The 20,947-nt window shown below is 34.9% G+C and overlaps 1 protein-coding gene across 25 annotated transcripts in view; it reads left to right on the plus strand.

Annotated features, from left to right (window-relative positions):
* Positions 1-20,473, plus strand: part of LOC106871743 (brefeldin A-inhibited guanine nucleotide-exchange protein 1) — a 170,862-nt gene extending 150,389 nt beyond the window's left edge. For 16 of the 25 annotated variants that reach the window (XM_089356411.1, XM_014918362.3, XM_089356394.1 and 13 more), the window contains 4 exons: positions 9,255-9,435; positions 10,824-10,962; positions 12,279-12,396; positions 15,750-20,473. In XM_089356411.1, the coding sequence (XP_089212537.1) occupies positions 9,255-9,435; positions 10,824-10,962; positions 12,279-12,396; positions 15,750-15,884 (573 nt within the window). In that variant the 3' untranslated portion in view covers positions 15,885-20,473. The remainder of the gene's footprint in view (positions 1-9,254; positions 9,436-10,823; positions 10,963-12,278; positions 12,397-15,749) is intronic. The other 9 variants (XM_089356414.1, XM_089356401.1, XM_089356400.1 and 6 more) reach the window with 1 other exon arrangement.
* The last annotated feature ends 474 nt before the right edge of the window (positions 20,474-20,947 follow it).

Consider the following 20,947-nt stretch of genomic DNA (forward strand, 5'->3'; position numbering starts at 1 on the left):
CCTTGTCCTTATTCTTAGTGCAAGTTTTGAAGAGTGCAGTTCAATTTTAACAGTTATTTTTTCAAAGCTATAATGGAAGTGACAAAGGAGCATATTCAGCATATTTTGCTTCATGAGTTCAATAAAAGCAACAACACAATGTTCCTCACAACACAGTGTGAGGAACATTAATGCAGTATATGGGGATTGTACAATAAGTGTAAGCCAGTGTCAACGGTGATTCCAGAAATTCTGAGTTAGAAACTACAGCCTAAAAGACAAGCCTTGTCCCGGAAGATCTGTATATCCTGACAAGGATGTCCTTCAAACTCTGGTGGAATAAAATCCCATTGTAACTGTTGAGGAACTAGCAGAGAAGCTTGAATTTGGTCATTCAACCATTCAACACCTGCATGCCATCAGAAAAGTCAGCTAATTGGGTCAGTGGTTTCCTCACAAGTTTCCGAGTCTACTTGCAAACAGAGAGTGAATGTGTGCTCTTCTTTGCTGTCACATCACACAAATAAACCTTTTTGGGACCAAATAGTGATTGGTGACGAGAAATGGGTTCTCTATAAAAATGTCAAGTGCCGAAGACAGTGGGTAGGGAAAGGCACTACAGGCTAAATGTCTTCACCCACATAAGGTGTTGTTATTTGTTTGGTGGGATATGAAAGGTTTAGTCCACTTTGAACTTTTAAACCCAAACCAAATGATAACGAAGGAGATCTACTGCGAGCAGCTTGAGTGGCTTAAGTCAGCACTAGAAGAAAAATGATTGCCTTTGGTTTCAAGATGAAAGGTTTTCTTGCATCAGAATAATGCTTGGCCACATACAGCGAGGATGACATTCCAAAGGCTGGAGCAGTTTGAATGCGAAATGATGCCCTACCCACCATATTCGCCAGACACTGCCCCTTCTGATTATCATTTATTCCGCAGTCTTCAAAATCATTTGGAGAGAAAAAATATGAATTCTTTAGACGAGGTCAGAATAGTACTGATAGTGTTTTGCGTCACGGACAAGTGAATTTTGGAAGTGGGGCCTTGCAAGTCTACTTGATAGATGGAAGCACATTTTAGAAAATGAAGGAGAGTATTTGCTTATACTGTTTACTCTTTTACTTGTTTCAGTCATTTGACTGTGGCCATGCTGGAGCACCGCCTTTAGTCGAGCAAATCGACCCCATGACTTATTTTTTGTAAGCCTAGTACTTATTCTATCGGTTTCTTTTTGCCGAACCGCTAAGTGACGGGGACATAAACACACCAGCATCGGTTGTCAAGCAATGCTAGGGGGACAAGCACAGACACACAAACATACCCACACACATCACATACATATATATACATCTATACAACGGGCTATATATATATATATATATATATATATATATATAAAAATTTAAATTATAAGGGTGAAAAATTGAATATTAATCTAATATCAATTTAAAACCAGTGGCCTAGAATATGTAATATCTATCTATCTTTTTATCTATCTATCTATATATATATATATATATATATATATATATATATATATATATATATATATATATACATTCATTATAGGTATCTTCTACATCCTTCCAATAATGATTAGGAGTACCTAAATCTTGAATTTCCTTATACTAGATTACCCTACCTTTGGATTATGGTACACCTTTGAATTCCCTCGGAGTGTGTTATTTTTGTACCTCTTATATATATTAAATTCAACTTATGTTGAAATTCAACAAAGTTTGCTTTAGAAGCATTGAGATGTATTGAAAGATACAGATAAGGAAATAATTTTATTCTCAAGCATAGCACTATCCTGCATGTATGTGTGTGTATGATAGAAGTTGATTCAAAATTGATATAGGTTATTTTTAAATAATTGATAAAAGTCACCCTTAGAGGAAATGTGTGCATCAACTGAGTGCCATTTTGAGCAGCAAGCAGCAATAACAGTAGACATGCATCATATTACGGACATCTAAATGTGTGTCATCAACCACATATGGCAATGCATACAAAGCTCTGCAACCTGACTGCAGATTGGCAAATAGGACCAGGTATGCAAACAAAGGACTGAAGTTGGCACATACAAGGTGCACTTAAAACAACCCCTTTGACCTGAGTTGGGCTGGGTGTATTGTAAAGACTTTGTAATGAATATGGTCTTGAATTCTTAATGAGCTACAAAGCAACATTTATGCTAACAAGTAGCAGTTGTGCAGTAATATGATTTAAGATATCTGTAATAAAAGGAATGCATGACTTGTACTACACCACTCTTATTCTTTTTAGTGGGTGGGGCCATCGAAACGAAGCAAATTTATTGAAATCTTTACAAATCAAATCAAAGGTTATATTGGCTTGGTCCACTAGTTTTTTGGTGGGGCAGGTGGGGTGTAATCCTCTCCTACTGAAGCTGCTTCCAATCATGGCTGAAGAGCCCAAGTTTACTTTCACTCCAGTGGTCATATTGTACAACCATTCATTATATCAGGGATTTTTGTCTCCACACTATTTCATGATATCTATTAACCCTGTACTGAGTTTATCTGTCATTTTGACAGGTTTTATTTGTGTTTTATCTGAGTTGGGTTTCTTGCAATCCTCTTCACTTGGCTGTGGTTTAGTCACTGATGACCTCATTAAGTACCAGGTTGTACTTACGTTACCTGTAACGCTCATGAATAACCTGACACTTGTATATGCACACATACAATAGTTTTGTGGTTCAGAGAAACGAATTTGAAAGAGCCTTTCCCTGGAAACTGTTCTCAGTGAAGCGTGTGATTGTTGTATTGACAATGATAGAAAGTTGTCATGGCAATACCTGCTCAGAGGCCTTAGCAAAGTTGCAGAAAGTGTATGGAGAGGAATGTATGAGCCACAAACAAGTGTGAGAGGTTCAGGCGTTTCCAGGATGGCCGAAAAGATGTTGATATTGTCAAACGTTTTGGGAGACCCGCAACCAGCAGAACTGAGAAAAACATTGTAGATGTGCATGCAGATGTGAGGGGAAATCGTCAAATCACCATCCACAAGTTATTAGAGGATGTACAGATTAGTTACAGTTCAGTTCATTATCACTGAAATCTTCTCGATTTCTAATGTCATCTGACAAACACCAAGCAAGATGGCATGAATCAGCCAAACTTTGCCTGATAGAAATAGCAAACCAAATGCTTTTAAACCAGATCCCAATGCTGGATGTTCAAGAACCAAACAAAGGGCAGATTTTCAGTCCTGGGATCATCCTGATTCCAAAAAAGTATAATATGTTTATATAGGCTGATACAGGTATCCAGACAGACAGACAGAATTTCACTTTTATTACTGTAGATATACATATATATATATATATATATATATATATATATATATATATATATATATATATATATATATATATGTTGGTGTTAGGAAGGGCATCCAGCTGTAGAAACATTGCCAGATCAGATTGGAGCCTGGTGCAGCCACTGGCTTTCCAGACCTTAGTCAAGCTGTCCAACCCATGCCAGCATGGAAAACGATGATGGCGATATGTATATATGTATGTATATATATATATATATATATATATATATAGAAATAATACATTTCTAAATCTCTCAGAGAGATTTATGCAGTAGTGATGCGATAAAGTAGTTGTATGCTGTCAACTTAATGTGACAATCCCATGAAGGGAATAATACTACTGCTATTTAACCCTAGGAAGCAGCACCGCTTCCTGTTGGCCTTGACACATTTCCTGTGTCCTTATGTTTACAAGGGAGAGACAAGCACCTCCACTTAGCTAAGCCTGCATCCAGAGACATGTTTCTGAGTCTTTGCTCGTCATCAGTCTGGAGTAGCAATGGCCTGCTAGTTGGAGATGCCTGTCAAGCTCTCGTTAACATATAATAATTCTATCCTAGGGCTAAATAGCAGTAGTATTATTCCCTTCATGGGACTGTCACATTAAGTTGACAGCATACAACTACTTTATCGCATCACTACTGCATAAATCTCTCTAAGAGATTTAGAAATGTATAATTTCTATTTTTGAAATCAGTGAATGTGTTTCACTAGAATTATATGTTTACGAGAACTTGCCAAGCATCTCCAACTAGCAGGCCATTGCTACTCCAGACTGATGACGAGCAAAGACTCAGAAACATGTCTCTGGATGCAGGCTTAGCTAAGTGGAGGTGCTTGTCTCTCCCTTGTAAACATAAGGACACAGGAAATGTGTCAAGGCCGACAGGAAGCAGTGCTGCTTCCTAGGGTTAAATAGCAGTAGTATTATTCTCTTCATGGGACTGTCACATTAAGTTGACAGCATACAACTACTTTATGTATATATACACACACATGAAAATGAGATGACAAAAGAATAAATGATTGTCTTACGAACTTCATTAGCTTACAGTGTGCTTATAGTTGAGTGCTTGAGTAACATCTTATAGCTTCATAGGAGCCTCAAATATGAAATGTATATATATATATATATATATATTGAAATATATGCATATTGTAGCTTTCAATATGAAGCATGTGTATACTGAGTTCTACACCAGTTTATTAGTCTCACAATGCTTAAGCGAAATATATATGTGTGTAGAATAATTTTTTCCTGGAACAGTGAAACTTGGAGCAGATACAGCTATAAATAATAGCTTGTAGATACTAGGTTAAAAACACCCTTTGGAAAGAAAAAGTTGAAGGCTGCCTCCAATATTGACATGTTATTATTCATAGCTTTATCTACTTCGACTTACACCATTCCAAAAACTAAGAATATATATATATATATATATATATATATATAACTTATTTAGAGATGAACCACCACTCTACAACTCAGTCAACTAAGAGCCCGTCCAAAACCATGCTGTGAGGCATATACCATATCAATATTTATCTAACAGTTTAATCTAAAATTTTAATAATTTTAATAATATATTAATCTAAGAGTGGTGGTTCGTCTCTAAATAAGTTATATACATATATATTATATATTACGAAACCCAGTGTAATATTATACCGATTTTTGCCTGTAAGGCTGGAATAAGTTTTTATTCCCTAATATTATTCATAAAAATACTTCATATCTACAACATTCCAGCTTTGGCAAACTCTAGTTACAAAATGGTATTTTTTTAGTGTAAAAATTTTCCAATTAACCCCTAATAAATATTCTACCAAGGAACAATAAAAGTGAAATAGCGACCTGCACTATTGTAAGTAAGTAAAACAATTCAAACAAGACACTGATATCAATCAAAGATATTAACAAGAGAGCATGTAAAATAAATTTGCCATAACCGGAGAGCTTTCCTTGTAAGGAATCAATAGGACATCAACATGGTTTTGACATCTTAAGGTCGTATCACTACTTTTGATGTTAAACAGCATTAAAAATAAATATGATCTAAATGCAGTGTGGAATGTTTGTTACCCAGAATACAAATCACAAAGGTATAGAAAGAAAATTGAAACATAAATAATTACTAATAAATCAACTTATATAAATTAAATACTAATAAGTAAAACATAAGAAGCAGAAAGACAGGGTTATCAATGCTCAGTAACAGATAGGGAGATGTAAATCTCATCTGCCCATAATATTATATATATGTGTGTGTGTGTGTGTGTGTATATATATAGTTCAAATTTATAGAAAAACAAAGATGAAGACAGCTGTAGGAACAACAAGCAAGTGTATTAGTTTGACACTCAGAGAAACATGGAAAAGTCTTTTACATTTTGAGCCTGCGCACTTCAACAGAAAGGCATGAGGAAATAAATAGAGAGAGAATGAAAAAAAGCGTGTTGAGTTCAGTAGTAAAAAAAGTTAGAAAGGAAAATGGCAAAGTATTGACATATGGAGTTTAAAAGTTCAGAAAGTTCAAAAGTTGTGGCAGATTAGAGCGATTTATATCAATGAAAATAGCGAGTGAGATCCATGAAGGTAGTGTCCAAAGGAGTATGAAGATCCAGTGTATGTATGTGTGTGTGTGTGTGTGTGTGTGTATATATATATATATATATACGCACACACACACACATACATGTATGTTCATACATATATGTACATGGGTATATATATATATATATATATATATATATATATATATATATACACACACACACGCATATATGCATATATATGTATGTGGGTGTATATACATGTATAATGTATACAATGCTAATATTGGCATGCTTTTAAGGATCGTTTCTTAAGTATGTCATAGCAGTATCCAGTTCCATTCTGTTGTAATCAGTTGCATATTACATTCATATGAAATTGTATTTACTCACATCTTTGTTTGTGATCTGTTGCATGTTCTGTAAAATATTTTGTCTTGGTTGATGCAGCTGACATGGTGTGTGTGTGTGTGTGTTTGTGTATATCAATGAAATAATATTTGCTTTGCATGTTAAACAATACCTTTAAACAGCAGTTCCATTGATCTGCTCTTGTTGCATTGCATAATTGCTGAAGGTTCTTCTTTGGTTGGTTGCTCAAATGCATTCTATTTCGTGTGTGGTTGATGTTAAGCCCCAGCTTAGCCTTAAACTTGCAGACCTATGATCAACAACTTTCCAGCTATGGCCATTCTATCCCTACCACCACCACCACCACCACCAGGTACTATACTATTGTGTCCTTTCATTTTAAAGATAATAGTGTGTAATTTGAAGGCGATTTGGTAACTATTTCTTGCTAGTTGACTAACAAAGCAGAGGCTCCTTCATTGGCTTTGTCTTATTGTTAAGCTTGATGTTCTACAGAAAAGAAGGGGTTAAACATCTTAAAAGGATGATTGTATCTACATTAGTTGTTTAATTTTTCTCATGTCATCTGGTGGCAGAATACATTTACAGGATTTGAACTCAGAATGTTGAGAGAGATAACTAAATGTTGCAAGTAACTCTGCCATCTACCACATGAAGAGAAATAAACAGCACAAATCATTGATTAACTAAATGTGTCTTAAAATCAATATTTGATACAGTTTGTTATTACTATTTCAACCAGAACTAAAGTTTATCTTAAATCTTGTATATTATTTTTACCATTTTAACTTCAAAAATATTTAGCTTGGTGGTTTAATGAAATTTTGGTCGGGATCTTGATTATGTACTTTCTTGGCTTCGATATTCTGCTGGTGTAATTGAAATTCGTTAGAAGTTTAATAAAAATTATCTGTAAATTGATATACATCAGATGATTAATTTATATTACACTAATTAATTTATTTCATGTTGTTCTCATGTGATGGAAGTATATTTTAGTTCTGCTGGAAGTAAAGTATTTTAGAAGAAAATTAATTATTCCCTTCATTAAAACATCAATTCTGAATGCCTTTTCTAAGCCTTGTATGTACGTGGGTGTTTCTCTGTAGCATTCCTTCTACCTAAGCAAATGCAAGGATTGGCATGTCTGCATGATTCAGATGTCTTACTTGTTGCATGTTTGTCTTGCATATCATAGCTATTGTTGATCTGTGTTGGATATTTGTTCAGAGAACAAAACAAGTTCAGTACTTTGGATTTAGTGGGTATAAAAACTGGTTAAAAAAAAAAAAAAGAGCTGTTTGAAAATATTTATCTTGGACTAGGGATCAGTTCTGATCATTTAAAAGCAGTGAACTAAATATATCAATTTGAACTTTGACCTCTATCTGTTGTTCTGCATACTGTCTTTCCATAGCATGCCTTGTAATATTCCTGGAAGAAGCTGTCACTATTTTGAATGAGAATGTACTTTGGATTTTGTCAATTTTTTTTTTCATTGTTTTATCTATTTCAAGCGCTGTTTATGAAAACATTTATAATCATATTTTTTTTTATATATTAATTGGTATTGTTTTTGCATCTTGTAATGTAGAAATGAAATTCTTGGGTTGTTTTGACTTACAATCATCTCATGTTAGCCCAATCTGTTTATTATTGCAGTCAATGAAGTCCATGTTGTTAGTTTACTTTTCTATATTTTAGTTTTGTTGATTTTTCATGATTCTATCCATGTATAGATTTCTTATTCACTTCATTCCATGAAACAGAACCCAAGCAGTTTTTTTAAACTTTGTGGAGACTTTGGAAGCTTTTTTTTTTTTTGTCTTCTGTATGTATTCCATGAATCTCTAGAAAGATAAATCTTTACAAACATCACTTGACCTATCTGTTTGAAAGAGATACCAGATCATCTCATCTGGGTGCTCTAGAAGAAAAATTAATGCTCAGTATTGAGTTTCATCAGTCCTATAAGCAGTTTGAGATGGTAACCTTGATGACCCCTGAAGAAAAGGGTTGGTTTTTAATTTTTTTTCACTGCATTTCATTCAGTTCATTCTAGCTATCAGAAATAGATTCCAAATCTTCTGGGAGTGTCACCTGTGATAGACTATGCATCTTATCGGGGGTTGTGTAGGGAGAACAGGAGAATTTATCATTTACTTAAAATGCAGTGAAACCAAAATTAACCCTTTGACTGCAAGACTTTCCAGGCATGATTTAACTTTTTTTTTTTTAACTGCTAATTTACATTTTGGCTTTTTGATGTAACCTTTCCTAATTTATTTGAATGTGATTAATAAAATATGGGTTTTTTTTTTTTTTTTTTTACTTTTCATTTTTTCCTTGTATAATACTTCAAAATTTTTTATTTTGTACTTGTAGATGTTTTTTTAATTTTTATATATAGATATTTAAAGCCAATTGCTAGTGTCATCATTACCAAACAATATTTCTTTGGAAATAAAAAAAAAAGTTTTATTTTATTCAAGAAAAGAAATCTATTATAAAGTGAATTCCAAAATATTGAAATTTTTTTTGTTTTAAACTAAGATAAATGTTTTGCATGTATATTTTAAAACTGTACACATAAGCTTTTTCTAATGTCCCTCTGAGCTCAGTCAAGTCGGGAGAAACCTATAAAAGAGAAGGAAACATGAAAAGTTTTCCCCATATGTCCCTATTATTTTATTCCTTCATATCTTCTGTATGTCTCCATATTTAGTTTCAAATAATCCATGAAAGGTTGGTATTTTTAAGAAGACTTTTAAGTTTTTAAAAATTGTTTTATTTTTCTTATAACAGCTTAATTAATATTATCATTGAGGTGTATGCGTATTTTTGTCTGAATACTTATGTCAGTGGATAAATCTCGGTTGTATAGTCTTTCCTCTTTAATATATTTGATTAAGAGGTACTATCAATCTGTTGTCTTTTATATGGTTAGCAGTGTGTATGTGTGTGTACAAAGATATATCTATATATTTTATGCACAACAGGCTAGATGGACTGATAGCAGTCTTGGATTGGATCCCAGCCAGCAGAAAGAGACTCATGGTATGTACCCATTCCTGAATAAAGAACAGCTCTTCCTACTGGCTGACTGTTTACTAGAGTCTCACAAGTTTGCCAAGGCATTCAACTCCAACCATGAACAACGTAACATTCTTTGGAAAGCCGGTATGTAGCTGTTTTTCATAGCATTATTTCTTACCTTCATAGTACACAGCATCACACCATACATCTCATCACAACATGATACCATACAGCTTCACACAACGCTGCATGGCTCCACACAACACAATTCAACCTGGCACACCATGCAATACTTGATCACAAAGCATCACACAATGTCTCACAGCACAGTAAAACAACAGAATTACAACACAACCATATAACTATAGTTTCAGATTTTGTTAACCTCATTGTGATTTTGTGTTGTACATGAATATTTTGATGGATCAATTTTCCTATTGTCTTCAGGTACCTATTTTTACTCACACACACACATGCACAAGAAACATTTCAGGCCGTTGGGAAATATGTTGAACCTTGGGCAGTTGAAATAGTCAGCACCTCTCATTTAGTGGTTCATATACTAAGCAGGCAATGAAACCCTTATTATTTAGCCTTACATCAACATCATCCTCCATCAGTCTGCTATCTAGTGTTATGATGTGAACAGAGAAAAAGAAGCAAAATAATTAAAGGTATCCTTGTGGAGATGAATTAACAAACTAGTTATTACTAGGAATGTAAGGCACCAATAAATCCTAAATAGCCAAACTTTTGGTTATTTGACAGAGTAAATAACAACACAAAATGGTGATGTGGTATTGTGGTTAGAGCATCAGACTAAATCCCTTATAGTATTTATTCTGATCTGTGTTCTGAGTTCAATTTCCACTGAAGCCAGTTTTGCTTTTCATTCTTCCAGAGTTGATAAAGTATCAATCTAGGACTTTGATTGTTGAGTTTTTAAAAGGTTGGACTAAATGCCTTGTATATTTTCTGGTTATTTGCATTCTGAGTTCAAATCCTGCTGTGGCCTAGTTGGATTGTAGATTTAGTCCATTGCCTGGTTTAACATCAGCACCACTTGGCACCTTGAATGTTTTTAGCATAGCTCACTCTGTTGCAAGCATTCAAGCCAGGCTTCCAATTAGAGAACATTTTTTTGCCTTTCCTTATAATATTGTCAGGAGCAAAACAATAAAATAAAAATCCGATAAAACCTAAAAGAAACTATAGCATAATGAGTTGCGAATTATGGAAATGAATGGGCTGAAATTGCAACTTGGCATGGCTCCTGGTGTTTGCCAGATCCTTTCAAACCATCCACTCAATGCCAGCATAGAAAACAGACATTAAATTATGGTAATAAATGCTTTAATCTATGAGTGTTTAATTGTTGAACCTATCAAACCTGTACCTCCCCACCACCACCACAATACTAAATACATGTAATGGTTATATTTTAAAAACAGTTAAAACATTCCCATCACCAATTCATTTTCCAAATGACATAATAACAGTAATTTTAAACCCATTGTTTCTCTGATGTTTAGGTTTCAAAGGCAAGGCCAAACCAAACCTGATGAAACAAGAGACACAGAGTCTGGCATGTCTCCTACGGATACTTTTCAGAATGGACAATGATGAGAGTCGAGTCGAGTTCCAGTTGGAAATTCAAGAGAAGTTGATATCGTAAGTATCCTCTCTGATCTCTCTCTCTCTCTCTTTCCTCACTCAACAATCCTGTTCACTTGAAACTGTTGTTGCCTCTCACTTGCAATGTTGCCTTCATATTATAGTAGAATGAAAAAGAGTTGTCAAGACAGAAACAAAATAACCTACAGCTGAAAAGTCAATGAGTTGGTTTTGTTTACTGAAGATTTGGTTTGGGCCAATTCAAAGATCCTGTCTTTAATGACACAACAAGCAGTGCTGCTATTGATTCTAATATTATATAATAATAATAATAATGATGATGATGATGAACTCTTCTGTCGAAGATGACATATGAGCATTTAGCTTTCGCCGAATGCCCTGCACAAATGATTTGTTTATAGTGATCAAATGTTTGTGCAACACATTAGCTCGCTCTCTCCATCAAATCGACATTGTCTGAACAGGTGCACAGTGTGCCACACATCAGGCGTCAAAGTGATCATAGAGCAACATAAAATGAAATGTTTTGCTCAAGAACACAACGCACCACTCAGTCTAGGAATTGAAATCATGATTGCTAGATTGTGAGTGCAACATCCTAACCATTAGGCCATGCTTTGTGGTTCTGTTAGTTCACTGAGATGCCTATCACTTGCAATAAAAGTAGAAAGGTGAAGGATTACTAAGCAGGATTTGTTTGCTGGGATTTGACTGAGATGAACCAGAAACCCAATCTTCAGTTACAAAACAGGACTGATAATAATAATCATAGTAGTTGGGGTAGTAGTAGTTGTAATAATAATAATAGTTGGCAAGATAGTCAAGCAACAGTTGATTGGGGCTACCATCAACTACTAGTGGAAGATTCTCTGAAGAAGGAAATAGTAAAAGAGCTAGTGATAGAGAAAAATAGACTGGGATTGATGGGGAGTGAGTTGACAAGCTAGCAGAGATGAAATTAAGTATATTTACATTGTGGCACAAGCATATCCAAATAGCCTGTCTATAACAATGCTGTTAGTGGTAGTAGTAGTAGTAGTACTAGTAGATGAGAATATCTTTTAATGAATTTTCATTATTTTTTCAATTTTACTGAAACATTTTAGCAGTTTTTGCTAACTTCCAGCTTATGTCTATCACATTCCTTTGTCGTCTCTCTCAGCTTCATTTCCCTTTTCTCTTTAACTTCTTGTTTACTCTCATGTCTACTTGTTTATCTGTCTCACTCAATCCTCTGTCACTCACTCTTCTCTCACTCATACTCCTCTTGCACTCGCTTTTTTTTTTTGTTTTCACTTATCACTTGCTTGCTTCTCTCTCTCATCTAAAATCTCTTTCATCTCCATCTCCAGGGTATGTAAAGAAGCCCTTGAATATTTCCTGTCCCTCCAGTCAGACAGTCACAGAGAATCCTGGAATAGTCTGCTCATCCTGCTCCTCACACGTCTTCTCAAGATGAATGATAAACAAGTAAGTCACATGATTGTGTGTTTGTGTAAAATACTGGTTGTAGTGTGCAGTTCAGTTTGTCATGTTGCCACTGGCCTAAGCTGTAGTCTCTAATTGCATAAACCTTTTGGTCATCTCCCTCTCTCTATGTATTAAATAGACTTCAGTCCTGACAGAAATCTGCTACAGGTATTTTAATTTTACAAGAGAGAACACTTTATTCTGCCTCTGTTCGCTTTGCTGACAATGGGTAAGAGGTGCCAGAACATATGGGGAATGTTATTGTCATCTCTGATAGATTGACATCTGTGATCTACCTGATATCCTGAGGTCAGAGCTATGTGCTGGCCTTTAAAAAATTTCATTGGATTAAGTGTCTATGTTAGCATATATATGTTTGGTTTTGCTTGATCTGCTGCTGAAATGTGGCAAGTTGGGTCTTGCATCACTAAAATGTATATTGTGAGAAAGTTATGATAGTTTCTCCTGTAGCAGAAAGAGTGTTAACATTTTGGAACAGGCCAGGCACCTTCATTATTGGCCAGTAATGAACAACTATATACAAAACTTATGCTCTGTGTTGAAAACTGTAGATATTTTCTCTTTCTGTGGTAACAATCCCATGGAAGTCATAAGAGGAAACAGTGACATAAGATCTCACAATGTTTGTCTGAGATGGTTAGGTGTAAGGTGAGGGAGATTTGGTAGGTAGGTATTTTTATATGGTTGGATGGCTTCTTAAAAGCTTCTTCATTAGCTTGTTGAAAAATAGATGTTTGGACTGATTATCAATCTATCTTTCAATATATATGTGCGTATTACCACCCTTGAGGAACATCGGGGATGGTGTGAATAGGTGAAACTTCTGTATCACCTCTCTCTCTCTCTCTCTCTCTCATATATATATATATATATATATATATATATATATATATATATATATATATACGTAGGTAAAGTAAAATTTAGAGGTAATACTTGACAATTGTAAGCACCTGTGTATGCCAGCTCGTGGTTGAGGTGAGAGAATAAATTGTAAATCCAAAAAATAACAGCAAAAATACAAAGGATTCTGCGCTACACGTGTTTCAAGCTTTATATCAGTGTATAATTTACAATACAAAGCTATCTTCAGCCGCAAAAGTATTTCTCTCCCAGGAAATTACATCACATCGGCGTTAAAGGAGGAAGAAAGGTGTGATATAAGAGGTGAAGATCCTTTCGGTATTTTGTATAGTACTATACCTGGTATAATTCTCAATTTACACATAATTTCTTCGGTCCTCCGAAAACCGTCCATACCTTGCCACGATTCAGTGTGTAGTGTTAAGTTGGTGGTTAAGAACAATACAATAAAATGACAAAACGAAACAACAATATAAAATAAAATGGGAATATAAAATCCTGAGCAGAAAAGAAAAGAAAAAGAAAAAGAAATACACAGATATTCATGTAAAAAATAAAAATAAACTTAAAATAAAAATAAAACTTAGAATAAAATAAAAAATAAAGGGAGTCAAATCGGTGGGGCGGGTAATCTAAGAAGTAATAAGAGAAAGTCTGGATAGTGAAGTAAGCTACATCTAAGCTATTTAGATGGGTTGGTGAGGAAATATCTAAATGTAGAAGAAGAAGATAAAGCGATAAATAGATATAGATACAGAGATCTTAAAGGTCGTAAGGGATAGATATATATGAGCTGTGTCTGTCTATATCAGTGGTGGGTCGTAAATAAGAAGTGTCATGCCAGAATAGACTTGAAACATGAAACAGGATATTCTTGTGGTGAGTGGTCAGTGGTCAACCTAAGCGAATTACAACTTAAGTGTACTAACCTATCTACATACACTTATCTAGATGAAGAAGGGTGAAGGGAGTATGTAGGTAGGTAGGTAGTAGAGTTAGCAGTTGGAATAACCATCCAAGGGATAAGTATATCCGTTACTACTACAGGCATCAATTACCTATGTTAACCCTGGGCATGGATATGCAGGCATACTATGCTCATAGGAGACAGGTAATAACAGAATAAACAAGAATTTATCAGGTATCAAATTTAAAATAAGCAGAAAATGGAGAAAGCTTTTGATCAACAAACAAATTGACTACCATCGGTTAATTTTTTTAAAATTAGTTTGTTGATCGAAAGTTTTCTCCATTGTCTGCTTATTTTTTATACATACATATACATATATATATATATATATATATATATATATATATATATATGCTGCCTGAAGGTCACAGTGACATGAAACTCAAGTCACAAGACAAACTAACAGCTTCAGTTTTAATTTAAAAAACCATATCTTCTACAATATGTATTGTGCACTTTCTCAATCATTCGACACTGAACACCCTACGCACATCACACACACACACACACACACACATATCAAAAACAAACACATATCAAAACAAACATATCAAAAACGGGGAAGCACAGTAATGTGTGACATGCAAACAGAATTGGGCTCGGTTTGGGGCTCCACAATCTACTCTGATATTTAGTATAGTAAGATGTGAGGCACCAAACTTAGGATAAGCTAGAGTATGGAGCATGAGCCAAATGGTGGAGATGAATACAGACATTTTCCTGTTTTATTCTGACTCGTATATAATCCATAGTCTTCACTAAACTTGTCAAAGTATTCTTCATGTTGTATTAACATATTAATAGGCACACATATGTATTCAATACTTCTTCGCTTTATTACCCAAACATATTCAAATGTAAGCTCAGTGCAGTACCAGGCTGAACAATCAGCTTCACATACATACACACACATGTAAACATGTTGCAAGTGGATAGATAGAGCATCAAACTAAATACTTTATTCTTGGTTTAAATCCCATACTGGTTCAGTTTTGTTTCCTATCCTTTCAAGATTGATGAAATAGGTACCTGGATTGTTGTTTGCTGTGATTGACTATACTCTTGAAGGTAGTACTCCAGCATGGTCACAATCTGATTACTGAAATCAGTAAGAGAACACACTCATACTCACTTTCAAAGTTAGTGCTACCATATTTGAAGCAGGGAACATTAAAAAGCTAATCAGAAATAAATATGCTGACAAAAAGTAAATAGTATTAATCCTGTAACTAATGCTATCTTCATTTTAGTCCAAAGAGTATGGGAGACAACTCAGGACATGTTTCAGTCATATTCTGACCTTAGTGAGAAAGCAGGGTTTCCTCTTACTCAGTATTTATTGAATTAGACTAATACATCATGCTCATAAGCATTTTAACTCCATAAACATAATCCAGCAGTGTTCTCTTTAGATTTTAGTTAAGATTTTGCTATTTGATGTTTTTGAAACCATTGCCTAAGTGAATGTCTTTCATGTTTTCTCTTCTGTTTGTTTCAGTTCCGTGCCCACGCCTCTGTATATTACCCCTATATGTGCGACACTATGGTGTTTGATTTGAAGCCCGAGATGAGATCGATACTACGAAAATTCTTCATCCGCGTCGGACAGACATTCCAAGTTTGCGATGAGTGAGTTAGCAAAGGCTGCGTCGCTTGCTGTTGCTGCTGTTGTCGTAGTATTAATAATTATTATTATAATAGTGGTGGTGGTGGTGGTAGAGTCAGAACAGTGACTTGATGGATTGCCATGGTGGGGATATTGTAATTGTGGCAGTGACAGTGGTGGTAGAGTTGGTGGTATTAACAACTGGAGTGTTGGAAGAAGTATGGTGGTGATAGTGGAGGTAGTATGGTGGGGATTAGGCAGCTTAAACTCTAGAATGGGGTAAAATCCAGAAGAGTGTTATAGTAAGTAAGGTTATTTATGAGTATGGCTTCAATGTCCTGACTGGGGTGAATACAGCAAATGTGCTACAAATGGAATTGCCCTTTATTTTCACCTCTCTCTCCTCCGCTACCAAATTTCTTCCTTGTCTGTATGGTGGTAGTGTAACACACGCACGCACACACACACACAGCATTCTATATTCCAGCTTGGCCAGAACAAAATTTTTAGCCAACCATCTTGAATGTATACACACACACACACACACATATACTATACATGAGTTGCTTTTTTTTTATAGATGTTTTCTGTTCCCTTCCATCTCTCAGGCTTAATGAAAAAATGTTATTAATCAATTAATTAATTAATGACTCATTATCACTATTTTATCTCTTTACATTTCTTCTTTGTAGTTGTAGCATTTTGTCTAATGCTCCACCATTTCTACCAATAATACTAATGGGAAATGGTGGTGGTGGTGGTGGTTGGGGTGGCTTATTATTATTATCATTATCATTGTTATTATTGTCATTATTATTATTTGCAGAATTGGTATAGTGTTGGACAAAATGCCTTGTAGTATTTAATTACCTTCTTTTATGTTCTGAGATTAAATCCCACCAAGGTTAACTTTGCATTTCAGCCATCTGAGTTCAAATTCCACTGAGGTAGACTTTACCTTTCATCAGTCTGGGGTTGATAAAACAAGTATCAGTTGAGTACTGGGAGTCTGAGTTATTGACTAAACCCTACTCCAAAATTTCAGACCTTGTGTCTATAGTAGAAAGAATTTTTTTATTATTATTGGTTCCTGAGGTTGATTTTGCCATTCATCTTCCAGGGTCAATAAAATAAGTACAGGATGAGTATCGGGGTTGATGTAATCAGCTTCTCTCTCCTCCTCAAAATTCCTGGTCTTGTGCCAAAATTAGAAAGAAATATTAGTATAATTGGTTAAGGCAGCAAGCTAGCAGAATTGTTAGATTATCAGGAAAAAATGCCTTCTGATAAATTCTCTGATTCAACATTCTGAATTCAAATCCTGCCAAGATCAACTTTGTCTTTCATCCTTTCAGGATTGGTGAAATAAAGCGCCACTCAAGTAGATGGGGTTGGTGGTATCAACTAACCATCTCCCTTCAAAACAGCTGGTTGTGTGCCTAATTTAGAAATGATTATTATTATCATTAGTAGTAGTAGTAGTAGTAGTAGTAGTAGTAGTAGTAGTAGCAGCAGCAGTGAAGGTGTGTGGCCTAGTGGTTAGGGTGTTGCATTTACAATTACTAGATTGTGGGTTCAGATCCTGGACTGGGTGGCACATTGTGCTCTTCAGCAAAATAATTTCATTTCATGTTGCCCTATTTCACTCAGCTGTAAATGGAATAGTCTTCTGATCAGGGGGAATGTTAGTCTGCTTATTTAGCCAGAAGGGTTGCATCATTCAGTTCTCTTTGCCTTATTAGACTTATACTAAGTAGTTCTTATTTCAGTTTTATTGGTTTTACCTTAATGTTTGAATGAAAATCAGTGACAGCCCTCACTTTTCACTCCTATATTTTGGCATTATAAAACAAAAAATGAAATGTCTTTTTTCTCTTATCCACACACACTCAAGTTTCCTAACTTCTGTTGGAAGTGGACAATTTACAGGCATTATTGCCAGTAATATAGTTACAGGTGAATCCAAAGTTTCAGTTTTCTGTGACCTGACAGCAGTAATATTAACAAGAATAACAGCAATAGTAATTATCTGAAGCATATTAGTAAGGCCACAATTATTGGTTGATGAGCATAGCCAATTAAATAACCCACACTACTACTACTATTAGTAGTAATAGTAGTAGTTTCTTGCCAGAAATTTTGTATGAGTGGACAGTCCATTAAGTGGACCCTAGTACATGACTAGATCCTTTTACTGACGCCAGAAAAATGAAATGTAAAGATGACCTCAGATAATACCGTGTTCCTATGGATCATTTCCTTAAGTGTGTGTGTGTGTGTCACAATGGTGTCCAAATAATGATAATAAAATTACACCCAAAAGTGATGAATAAAGGAGATTTTTGCTTACCACTAGTTACATCTTCTGAGTCTCCAGTTACAGCTACTGCCCTTCTCTCCCCCCCCCCCACATCTCCTGCAGTATATTAACTGTTATTGTTGTTCTTGCATTACTCAGCCCTTTGTCTTCCTCCCTTTAGTTCTTACTTGGATTAGTATTTTCCCTTGTCATCCTAGCTGGTCAATGACTCTATCCTGTACATCTACTGTCCACTGTTGTCTGCCCCTCTACATGTGGACAGTAATAGTCAAAAAAATACAAAAATTACTTACTAAGTGAAATGGTAGAATCTGTTGATTTTTGTACTTAATACTTGTATTGTTATATGGCTGAATGGTTAACATGTTTGACTTGTAATTATGGGGTCCTTGGGTTCAATACCAAGATACAGCACCTCCAGAAAATGCCTTCTACCATAGCATGGGAGTGGAATTGAATAGACAATTGTGTGGCAGTCCATCTGATTGTCTCTACATATGACACCATAACACAACATAATGCTGATGATACCTGAGGATTACATCAAAGGTTTCAAGTGTCTGTAGAATACTCGACCACTTATACTGAACTGTAATTCATTGGTGAAGCTAATGTGAGCCTGGTTTACTTTTTTACTTTGCAGGTTTAGTTAAATCCTTCAGATGAATTTGTTTTAATAAGCTGCCATCACCCAATTTGAAAATGGTCAGCATGCTTAGATGAAAGATCAATGCAATGTCTGCCTTGATAATCCCAACAGCCCTGACTTAATTCCCTACCAACATGGCATCAGATTAATGACACTACAAAAGATGATGTTCGGAGGATGTTGAGATGCATGATAAATCAGCAGACACATCAGCTCTTTAGTAATGTTTGACTAGCTTCACAAAGGTACATGCTTGGAGATCAAAGCATCTGTTCTCAGTCAGCATGGTGGACACATGATATGCAATTCAGATAACAGCTTCAAATACCTCCAAACAATACAACTCAGTTTGTAGGGACCAAGTTCCATGACTAGCAGAACTAAGTCTAACAGTCCCTGGAATACATAAATTTTAGTTCATATCATGCTATTATTTTGGGACTTCAGGGGTCCCATATCAAGCAGCTTTGTATTATTGTTCCTCTTAGAAACCAGTATGTTAATTCTTTAGTATATTGGGGTGACAAGACATTCACTTTGTGACTTCTTTCCTATAACTAATATATATATGAAACACATTTATAAGTGCAATCAGCACTTTGTTTATTGTTTTCTGTTCAATCTTACAACAATTTAAATAAAAATTTAATTCTTTTTTAATCATCATTAATTAAGAGAAAATTTACAATGACTGTTCAGTTTAAAGGTGTTGAACCATGTAGGACTACATGTTCATAGTTTCAGATTATGTAATTTTCACTGAATTGTGACTCTGAGCAAGGCACCTAACACTGCTTGCTCCAGTCAGTCAATCTGACTGAACGACTTAAAATAAACCTGTTCTATTCCTTACTTTAAGTTGGGTGGTTAAGTGTTAAAGAAAAAACAGCAGGCCATTCAGTCAAATAAATTACTTCATCAAATACCCAACTGACTATAACATAGTCTGCTTGCAAGAATAGAAGTCATGGTGTTGATTGATAAAAGTTAAAAATTAAAAAAAAAACAACTACCTATTAACACCTAACCTAACCTTAACTTTATCATACCTTCTATTAAGAGTCCCTTCATGCAACTATTCTTCTGTGAAATCTGTTCATTTTTTGTTCTTTTATTTATATATATATATATTTTTTCTTCTTGATTCACTTCACCTCACTCCAATTACAAAGCTATTTAGAGGCAACAAGCTTTGAAAGGAATGCTGGGTAAATGAGGTGAGGCTGATTCACATAAGCTTTTTGATACATGACAACATGAAATGAAACATTAATTGGTTTAACCAACAAATTTATGAAGTGCTGTTCTTTTAATGTTTTCTCTCATGCCTGACATTTTTATTTTTTTGTTTTTCATCTCCGTTCTTCTAGTTGTTACCTTCCCTTGCTTTGCTCTCCTCTCTCTCTCTCTCTCTCCACACGCCTTCCCATTTCCAGGCTATGGTTACTAGTGGGTATCTAGTTGGGGAAAGTCTAAAGTTTGTAAATAATAACTGTTGTATAATTTCTTATTGATGTGAAGTAAGCACCAATCTTGTTGCATAAAAGGAGAAAATCTTTGTTATAACTTCTAAAAAGTATATACATACATATGTGTGTGTGTGTATATATATATATAAATATATATATTAAAAAAGACGTTACCATTTTTGGGGTTTCATTTTTGTTTGTTCTTAATATATTACTTAGTTTTGTTCGATAACATTATTAACCCTTTGGTTTTTGTTTTCTTTATGTATTTTTGCTACATATTTATATTTAGGTGCAGGCATGGCTGTGTGGTTAAGAAGTTCATTTTGCAACCACATGGTTTTGGGTTCAGTCCCACTGTGCAGCACCTTGGGCAAGTATTTTCTACTATAACCCCAAACCATCTAATGCCTTGTGAGTGAATTTGGCAGATGGAATTTATATGAAAGCCTGTTATCTTTGTGTGTGTGTGTGTGTGTGTGTGTGTGTGTGTGTGTGTGTGTATGTGAGTAAAGGTGAGATCCAAGGATCCAGTCGTAGAAAGTTGGTAAACTTCGAGCAGTCTGTAGAAGGTATCAAAAAAACAACTTTCAGGAACAATAGTGGTTTATTGACATAGAAGGTTGTAAATTTTTCCTATATCGAAGTTCGA

Source organism: Octopus bimaculoides, chromosome 8, assembly GCF_046866305.1.
Source record: "Octopus bimaculoides isolate indiv1 chromosome 8, ASM4686630v1, whole genome shotgun sequence".
NCBI lineage: Eukaryota > Metazoa > Mollusca > Cephalopoda > Octopoda > Octopodidae > Octopus > Octopus bimaculoides.